General features: G+C 50.9%; 1 protein-coding gene across 1 annotated transcript; it reads left to right on the forward strand.

The window, feature by feature from the left end:
• Window positions 1-7,382: 7,382 nt before the first annotated feature.
• LOC121048451 (tigger transposable element-derived protein 4-like) lies at window positions 7,383-9,235 on the forward strand. Its single transcript, XM_040504800.2, has one exon. The coding sequence runs from the start codon at window positions 7,835-7,837 to the stop codon at window positions 9,233-9,235; it is 1,401 nt and encodes a 466-aa protein (XP_040360734.2). The 5' UTR covers window positions 7,383-7,834.
• The last annotated feature ends 773 nt before the right edge of the window (window positions 9,236-10,008 follow it).

Here is a 10,008-nt window from a genome sequence, read left to right on the forward strand (position 1 = left end):
CTTTCTCACAAACACAATCGACGCCGTCGTTCGAGCCCCGTTCCAGCCCAGGGCCCAAACCCTCTTTGCAAGGGGGAAAAGTAAGCCTCTCTCGAGATTTTCACTGGACGAACTCGATCGTAGTCAATGTGCTAATAAAAATATACATCTCAGCTTGGCAACACGAGTGCTTAGAAGCAGCACGGATTTCTAAAAAGCATAGACGATCCCCAGCAATGACTGATCCCCAAACGTCAATGTCGCCGAAGGTGCAACTAAAAGAAAATAGATTCATGCGGTCGCCAGTCAAAAACACAATTGCTACTTCTTTTACCGGCGTCTAAGTCGGCGGTACAATCGGCGCGAGAATGATGCACCTTGCCGCTCCCACGCGCAACAGCGGGCATGGTGGGCGCGGAGCCATCGCGATAAACCCAATCCAAAATTATCCGACGAAAGCAGATCCGGAGGGTTTCGAAAAGGGCATGCTGCAGCCATCGAGCATACCTCAAACTCATTTTTCGAGCTTCCTCGCTTGGTCGACACGTCACACTAATTTCCCTCGTCACAAAAGGACAGATTTCACGACAAAAGGTCGTCGGCGCCAGTTCACGAGTGGCGCCGCTAAAGCTTCGGAATCACCAGCAACTGCGATGACAGACGATGGCTGCCGTCGAGCGACGCGCACGTCGACAGGGGGCGGCTCCACAGCTCGGAGACGGCGCAAGACGGTCGGATACCACGAGGAAAACATTGAAGCCGATCGGCGTCCCCCGCTCCGTGAGGGGGAACCTCGTCCATTGCACTACCAAGTCCTCCCTTTAATTCGCACTCACTTACAATATTCCACCGATCCCGCAAGTCCCCGGCCCCTCTTCCCACCCCCCATCAGATCTGGGCTTCACACGGGCACTGCACAGTCCGCCGCCGCACACGCTCCGTGGGAGAGTTCGCCTGCCGACGGATGCCGCGCGGCTCCGGAGTTTAAACACACGCCCATCCGGCTGCCAGAGTCCGGTTGGAAGAGGACGGGCGCGCGCTGGAGCGACCACGCCATGCAACACCGCCGCCCTTTATAAGATTGAGCAACTTGCGCTGCAGCACCCGCTGCTCCGCTCTTTGCTCTTCTGGCGTTGGTCTGCAAAGAGAAGACGACGCGCATGCAGTCAAGGCGTGGATCGTGCATGAACACTTCCTGGCAATGGGCCTGGGTGTGCAGCAAAAGCCGGCGAAATCATATTGCAATGGTTCCTTTAATGAAAAAAAAAAAAAAATGACACATTGAACATTATGGAAAGCTGGTCAACGCATTTACTTTGATAAATTTTCATCTAGTGTTCCTGAAACTTGGAAACTCAACTGAGTGAGCAAAAAAACTGCAGAGTTTTTTTGGAGAGTTCACACTAGAGTGCACGAAAACCTTCCTCTGTGACAAAAAAAAAATGAAAGCCGTTTACAACTCCCTGTAACGCCGAATTAGAGCGCAGCTCTTGAGGAGGAGGAGGGAAGGGTACTGGGGGGTGGGTCAAGTGACCTCGGGGGGTGGGGGGTCACGTGACCTTGGGGCGTCACGTGACGTCAGGCGGGGGTCACGTGACCTGGGGCCACGTGACGATGCCGATGACGTCATCAGTGACGTCACTGATGATGCAATCAGTGATGATGATGACGATGCGGATGCTGGTGACGTCACTGATGACGTCATCAGTGATGATGGCGATGACGATGCGGATGCCGGTGACGTCATCAGTGACGTCACTGATGACGTCGTCAGTGGCGATGACGTCAACGGGGGTCACGTGACCTCGGGGGGGTATCCGCAGGTCACGTGACCCCGGGGGGGGGGGGGGGTCACGTGACCTGGGTAACCATCGTGACCCTCGTGAGGGTAACCCTAGTAACCCTTGTGAGGGCAACTCTCGTGACACTCGTGAGGGTAACTCTCGTGACCCTCGTGAGGGTAACTCTCATGACCTTCGTGAGGGTAACTCTCATAACCCTCGTGACCCTCGTGAGGGTAACCCTCGTGAAGGTAACCCTTTTGAGGTAACTAACCCTCGTAACCCTCGTGAGGGTTACGAGGGTAAGTAACCCTCGTGGCCCTTGTGAGGGTAACCCTCATGAGATTAACCCTCATGAGGGTTACGAGGGTTGCGGTTACGCCGACGGCGACGCCGCTCAAGCCGGGAACGGGCACCTGAGAGTTGCGCTCTAAAAACAACTTGCACACTCACACTTAGGTCAGCTGCTGTTGCGGCGTGTTCAGCAGAGTTAGCAACGCACGCAGCTGCCGTGCGGAGGAGCGGGGTTCAAACCCCGCCTGACCAGACTCCTTTCATAACTTTGTGCTCTACTGGAAGGTTCCAGATCCTTCTCGGCTGTCATTGTACGTTCTAATTTGAAACATTACTGAACTTCTTGCGTGCATAATAGCAGCAGCAACAGGCTGCTTCGGGATGGGCATTTTCCGTCGCTGACGTGGTATGCTGGTATCTTTCTCTTCAAGTTTGTAGACACAAGTTCGCCTCATTATATGGTTATTTTCCGTTTCACATCCGGCTACCATTTTTCATCCGTAACAGTAATTCCTATGCCCTCAAGTGGGTAACCCAGGCAGCCGTTTGCTTGACGCCACTTTCCGTGGCTATGAAATCAAAGCGTAGTCCTCTATAAAGGAGGTGCGACGTGCGCAAGCCTAGCACTGTATGGACTGGCTGACAATGGACACACAGCGGCGACTGGTGCTGCTTGTGCTCACTCCCATGACACGCAGAAGCTAGCATTGCCGAAAAAAGACAAAAGAGCATGCAACGGTGACGACGGCGGCCTGGCTCGGGTTGTTCTTTTTCTTTAAAGAGACACCAACCTCTGAAGAAAAATAAGGTGAAGTGGCGGGTGCATCAGAGTGGTCTCAACGCACGGAAGCGAACTCGTCAGGCGTCCGGACCGGGGTTCATCTAGGCGTCTCCCGAACACTCCGGCGGTATCCAAGCGGCCGTCACCTCTCGAAACAGATGGGTGGGCTTCCGGGCACACTACGACAGCACTGACAACCATCCCAGAACATCGGCGTCGACTCGTCCCTAAACGTCGGCGCCACCGGCAGCCTCAGTGCCTCAATCAACCGGTGAACTCTACAGCTAGAACCGATAGTGCTCAGTTCTTTCTTTCTGACTTCAACTTAAACAAACGCTACCGTTAGGGTTAACGCCAATATCTTGTCCTTGTCACTATGTCTTTCATCCGCCCTAATGCACATCTTTGTATTTTGTCTGTATAGTTCTTTCACTTGTTTTCAATATAGTGCATTTTCTCTGAGTCACATGGCTTCGTCTTGCTTTCCTTCCACATCAGAATCTTAATTTTTTACATGTTTTTGATAGAGATGGAAATGTGCGAGTTTAGTTGCCGTTAAAAAAAAAAAAAGAAACCTAGAACTACCTTTTTTCGCGGTCGGCGCTGTTGCTGTGTCGGTAACGAGGCCTCTGTGGCCTCGATCTTGGAGTGCTATCACGAGCCTTGCTCCGACGCTCTTATTGGTTCGCAGGGGCCGCAGCCTCCACAGTTCAAGTTATCGTGAAATGGAGTACAGGGCACGCAGCATTCCATCACAAAAGCAAAAGGACGCAATAGTCAAGGGCTCACTCATCACGGAGGGTACGGTCGTGGAATCGACAATCTTCTTGCACCCCATATCAACAAAAAGTGTGAATTGGAACAAAAAGTCCAAACCCGGGATAGTGTGACTGACAGATGCAACCAGAAACACCCAACAAGACGTACGCCGGACACCCAGCTCGACGGTGAGGGACCTTCGTCTGGACATGAGGAATGCCTCTGCCGTTCACTGCACGTAGGTAGCAGATGGGAGTGGAGCGTTTTTCAACGGAAAGTGTGGGAAGAATGTATGACCACCTCTCGCATCGACAAGGGACTGAAAGCCCAAGAGTCGTTTTTGGGAAAGAACGGGCGACTGTCGGTGGGTCTCAAAGGAGCACTCGTCGCCGCTAGTGTTCCTTGCTCTCGCCTCCCGACCAACCACGACGCGTGTGGCGCTCTGCTCTGGAGCCAAATTTGTGAAAGTACCCGCGAGGTTCAGGATTGAATGAATGGCTTCTCGAAGAAGAATGTCGTCACAAAAGTGGTGCACAACTTGAGAATCGAGCAGAGTGGGAGGAGTGGCCTCAAAGAGAATGCTGCATCAATCGGCCAGGGAGTTGACGAAGAGGATGAAGAGATTCTTGAATTCATCGCAAAGGGACATCACTTCCTCAGATGAGACTAATCTTCTTTGTTGCTAAATTCCAGGGGAATGACTCAGCTCTCAACTGGAGCTATGCGGTGTGGCTGGAGCTCGCTCAGTCGCCAGCGCTTGCCAGTCAGAGCTACACAGAGAAGCCCGCTATGGTGCCACTGCCGCAGTCTTGTCGGCGTGAAGCGCCACAAACAGTGGGGTCAGACCTGTTGTGGAGAGCAGTGTCTGAACCTTCCAAGAAAGACATTGGGGAGAGAGCTCCTTTAGAAGTGCGGCCTCCAATGTCACTGCCCGCTCGCTGATCAAGACCTGCCCGCGACGCACCACCTGCAAAGGACGTCCATCTCCAACTTCTTCTGCTGAGGATGGTCGCCACAGTCGGTTGCACTCTGAAGTCGTCGTTTGTTCTACGATAGCAGCTTTCAGAGCATTGTATGGTGCGGCAGCGGGCGGATTCGAGAGAATATTGTAAACTTCTAACGCTACTTCATTGGGAAGGGCAACTACCAGATGACCAAGACATCTAGCACGCGGTGCGACGTTCGAGACGCTGGACCAAGCTTCTACTTGTGAAAACCAGACTTCTTGGTACTATGCCTAGGAGTAGGGGAAGCGCATGGCATAGTAGCTGATAGTCTGGAGAAGCTCACTGTTACGATGAGCTTCTTGTGCCACACTGGCCACAGTCCAGGACACCAATGTAGCGGACGATGGAGAAAATGCAGCCATACAACGTGAAAATTGGGTTAAGATAGCATTCTATTTTGCGCTTGCTGGCTGGCATTCGGCACGAGCTCTCTGCTTGTGCTGATCGGCGCCGCCAGATGTGTATACAGTAGCCCCTCGTTATAACAAAAGAAAAAAGGATTAGAAAAGAAATTCAATGGAGCGGTAATTTAATTAAGTCAGCCAGAAAAGCAGTGACAGCAGCATTGCAGGTGGACGGGAACACTGTGAAAGACTCGAAACATATTGTGGGGGTGTTTTTTAATTAAAGAAAGGACAAAGCAGAGACGTGAATCCGGCCAGTCAGGATTCAACCTAATCATAAGTGCAAGCTCTCGATCGACCAGTGCACGCCAGTCACGCACAGGCTGGTGTTGCCCCTGGCTACGCTGGCCGAGCAGCGGTGCTCACAACAGATGCTTCCCTTCCCCCCCCCTCCAAGAGAAGGCCATCTTGGCCAAGCAGGGATGGGAATTGTGAAAATCAACGGGGTCGCTGTTCTAGAATGGCTTCGTGTGATTCACATGAACGATCTGTCGGCCATGGTTCCGGCGGTTGTCTGTTAGCGTTTCTGATCACACGAGGTAGTTAAGAGGCAAAGTTTGGTGGATGACCCGAAAGGGTCCTTGATATTTTGGTAGCAATTTTTCATACCGTCGGATTTGGCGAGTAGGGAAAAAAATTAGGACGAGCTCCTTGGGATTATTGCGGCGATCTTTGTGCCGATTATCATAGTCGTGTTTGGATTGTTCTAGGTGCTGGACTGTCCGTGACCTGGTGAGTTGACGGCACGCTTGCGCACGATAGACGACATGGGAGGAAGAAGGGCCGTTGTGGGCGATTTGCCTCGGTAAGGCAAAACAAAGCTGAGTGTGGTAGATGGTTCAAGCCCACAAACCAAATAGAAAGGGGAGACCCGAGTGGTAGACTGCACACACGTATTATGGGTGAATGTCACAAATGGGAGGATGGTGTCCCAGTTGGAACGATTGGTAGAAATATACATCGAGAGCATACCTACAAGTGTATGGTTGAAGGCCTGCCCTATCTAGGCAAGAAAACAGTTGGTATAGTCAGGTTAAGTGCTGTTCAAACGTGGTCGAAAACACAATGTCGTCTAGGTAACACAGGCAGGTGATCCACTTCATCCGTCGAAGAACCGTGTCGATCATTCTTTCAAAAGTAGCAGGTGCACTCAAGAGGCCAAATGGCATGATATTGAATTCGAAAAGTCAGCCAGGGGATGCAAACAGTTTTTTTTTTGTGCTCTTCAGGTATTGGTACTTGCTAGTATCCGGTGCGCAAGTCGAGAGACGAAACGAAGGGGCATCCTTGGACGTCCTTACGCATGGTTTGATTTTGCCGGCGGTAATCTACACAAAATCTAATGAACCCGTCTTTTTTGCGGGCGAGTACTACTGATGACCATGGACTGGAAGAACGCTGGAAGACTCCTCTTGCCATGTCATCTACATGTTGTTGAATTAGTTTTTGCTCCGTAAGTGATACGCGACATGGTCGCTGATGAATTGGGGAGGCTTCTCCACTTTCCAATGCGATGTTAAACTGTGGCTTGTCCAAGGTTGCTTGAAGAGTGATCAACTGCTGTGTGGTATTTACGAAGGAGTTCAGCGAGATGACATTTTTGTATGTGAGACAAAGGATCAATAATTGTATTCCCAAGTTGGTTTGAAAACGATGGCAAGGTCAACATTTTCAGATACGTGATAGTGGAATTCTTTTTAAAAAGAGATGCAATGTGTTTAATGACTGAACATAGGCCAATGCCAGTCACCTGGGAAGGAGAATGGTACGACTGGTGATATTTGTGAGCAGAATCGATGTATGTATACCCAGCCCGGATGGAAGCAAGACTGTAGGTTAACAGAACCTCTTTCCTCACTAGAGAATCATGTCCCGAGTGTAGAAGGACATCAATAGATATCTTGGAGGATGTAGAGGCCATTTAATAGCGGAAGAGTACAGTTGGAGGACAATATCGTCAATTACGCACAGCCTAATGTCGTCGTCTATCGAGTTTCTGAAAGGCTTGTTTGGCAACTCCACATTTCAAAGTTAGAGCAGTCGATTATGGCATTGCATGCTCGTAGAAAGTCCCATCCGAGTATAATATTGTCCGTGCACCGAGGCAAAACAAGGAATTCAACAATGTGGTAGCGGCCTAGTAGGACGACACGAGCAGTGCAACATCCCGTGGCAGGCATCGGGTTGTTTCCGGCTCCTCGGAAAGTATGGAATTTCAAAGGGAATCTTGGCTTCGCCAAGTTTTTCACATACATCTTGGTGCATTAGGGATACGGCGGATCCCATGCCCACAAGGCTAGAGAAACGAGCGAGGTTGATTGCAACGTGAACAAGGTTTCTTGGCGAAGGAAAAGGATTCGGTCGTGATGAATACAGTTACCGACGGAATTATCGGACTCCGAAATTACGGACTTGCTTGTTATTCCGGACATCGACGGGGAACCGTTACTTCCCCGATTGAAGTAGTACATATTAACAACTAGTTTTGCGGACAGTTTGCGGCCCGAAAGTTCAATTTTCCGGACTAAAATGCTAGCGGCAGCCGCCAAAAAGGCTGCCATTTTGAATTTTTCGCTGGCTTGACCGTGGGCTTGGCTTGATTTTGTAAGTGGATTTGAATAGGCCGAATCAGCCGCTAGGTGTCCTAGAGTACGTTTTTGTTTTGTTTTTTTGTTTTGCTTCGCATCATCATCATCGTTTTCGTTTCTTTGTTCGGTCGATTTTCCATCTCCAATCAAAGCCAGTCGCCATTTGTAAAGTGTGGAGCACGCCCTCGCTGCGTCAGTACTATCGTCCTTTCACGCTCCGTCAACACATGCTTTCGACCTCATGGCCCCACCTCTTGCACCTCCGCCAGTTGCTCCGAAGAAGCGACGCTCTACAATGACGCTGGAGAAGAAAGCGGCGATTCTGAAGCTCCTGGATAATGGACGGAAGCAAGCCGACGTCGCGAAAGAGTTTCAGCTGCCCAAGCAGACGTTATCCGACTACGTGAAAAACAAGGAAAAGATTTTATCTGCACTTGAACGCTCGCACAACAAGCACCAAAAGAACGACCGAAAAGGGGAACATCCGGTTCTGGAGGAGGCCCTGCAACTTTGGCTTAAAGGAGTTCTTTCCAAGAACCTTCCAGTGTCTGGTGACGCACTCAAACAAAAAGCAGAGACTCTTGCTCTGAAAATGGACATAGAGAACTTCAAGTTCACCGACGGATGGTTGCGTGGCTTTAAGAAGCGACACGGAATTTTGTTTAAGAAAGTGTGCGGAGAGAGTGGAGCCGTCGACCAGACCACTGTCGCGGACTATCGCTTAAACAAGCTCAAGGCGTTACTGCAAAAGTTTGCGCCCGAAGATGTGTTCAACTGTGACGAAACCGGCCTTTTTTTTAAAATGCTACCGGACCGGTCTCTGTGCTTTGACGGTGACTCTTGCAAAGGAGGAAAAAACAGTAAGGATAGAATCACCGTCATGGTGGGGGCGAACGCGGTGGGCACCGAGAAGTTGCCGCTCCTCATCATCGGGAAGGCGAAAAACCCCAGGTGTTTCAAAGGCATGAAAAAACTTTCTGTCGGTGACAAGGAAGTCCAACTCGTCGTTGTCGGCTCGACAAGCGATTCGAGGAGTTTCAAACATACAGGTCAGGTTGCCGTGTGGTATTCCAGCAATACCAAGGCGTGGATTACGCACCTGTTGTTCGAGGACTACTTGCGCCGTCTGGACAGGGTGTTCGAGCATCAGAAACGACGTGTGGTGATCTTTGTGGATAACTGTGGAGCCCACGGCGCTGTGGACAACCTCAAAGCCATCCGACTTGAATTTTTGCCCCCTAACACTACGAGTGTTCTCCAGCCAATGGACCAGGGCATCATTCAGAATGTCAAGGTCCACTACCGCGCTCGACTGCTGCGCCGCACGGTCCTCTGCTTAGACAACGGGAAGCGTTATGCTGTGGACCTCCATGCGGCAGTCAAGATGTTGACGGATGCGTGGATCGCCGTTCGGCCATCGACAATTGCCAACTGCTTCAAGCACGCAGGTTTCTGTGCCAGTGTAGAGTCACTAGCTGACAACGCAAGTCTGGACCATCAAGAGGCCGAGGACATCGCCGCAGCAGCGGATGTCGACGAGTCTCTGTTCGCCGACCTGCGCGACAGTGGAATGGACATTCCTGATGCTGCTACATTCAGTGCGTTCGCGGATCTTTTTGGCAACTCCACATTTCAAAGTTAGAGCAGTCGATTATGGCATTGCATGCTCGTAGAAAGTCTCATCCGAGTATAATACTGTCCGTGCACCAAGGCAAAACAAGGAATTCAACAATGTGGTATCGGCCTTGTAGGACGACACGAGCAGTGCAACATGCCGTGGCAGACATCGGGTTGTTTCCGGCTCCTCGGAGAGTATGGAATTTCAAAGGGAATCTTGGCTTCGCCAAGTTTTTCACATACATCTTGGTGCATTAGGGATACAGTGGCTCCCATGCCCACAAGGCTAGAGAAATGAGCGAGGTTGATTGTAACGTGAACAAGGTTTCTTGGCGAAGAAAAAGGATTCGGTCGTGATGAATATATAGCAGTTTCACGCCCTGAAACTGCTGTACTTTGTTTTCCGATGAGGACGATGTTCAGCGACGTGCAGCGTTCATTAGGAAAGTGAATGGCGACGCCTGTAAGGCAAGGGCGACCGGAGCCGGGAAGAGCATCATGGAGGGTCAAGTGAAGGGGATGCAGCGGCGTAGACTCGACCGGAGTAAAACTCGCGTTGGTAAAGTGGCGAGTTTGGAAATGCGTCGTCACGGGTTTGTGGCTGCCAATGCTCATCAGCACGACAACGTCGGCAGGAGCAGGAGACGTGGTCAGCAATGCCGCAGTAATAACATACTGGATGATTATTTTGTGTCCTCCTTGGTGGCAAGTGCGCTGCCATGGAGGTCTTTCAGTGGTCAATGCAGCAAGTTGGGGCGGTGGAATCGGTAGGGAAGACACCATTGTTGGAACTTGACT

The sequence above is a fragment of the Ixodes scapularis genome, unplaced genomic scaffold, assembly GCF_016920785.2.
Source record: "Ixodes scapularis isolate PalLabHiFi unplaced genomic scaffold, ASM1692078v2 PGA_scaffold13__105_contigs__length_92229423, whole genome shotgun sequence".
Taxonomy (NCBI): Eukaryota; Metazoa; Arthropoda; class Arachnida; order Ixodida; family Ixodidae; genus Ixodes; species Ixodes scapularis.

Excerpts from the sequence above, each read along its gene's own strand:
- LOC121048451 (XM_040504800.2), top strand. The coding sequence starts at position 7,835 with ATGGCCCCACCTCTTGCACCTCCGCCAGTTGCTCCGAAGAAGCGACGC.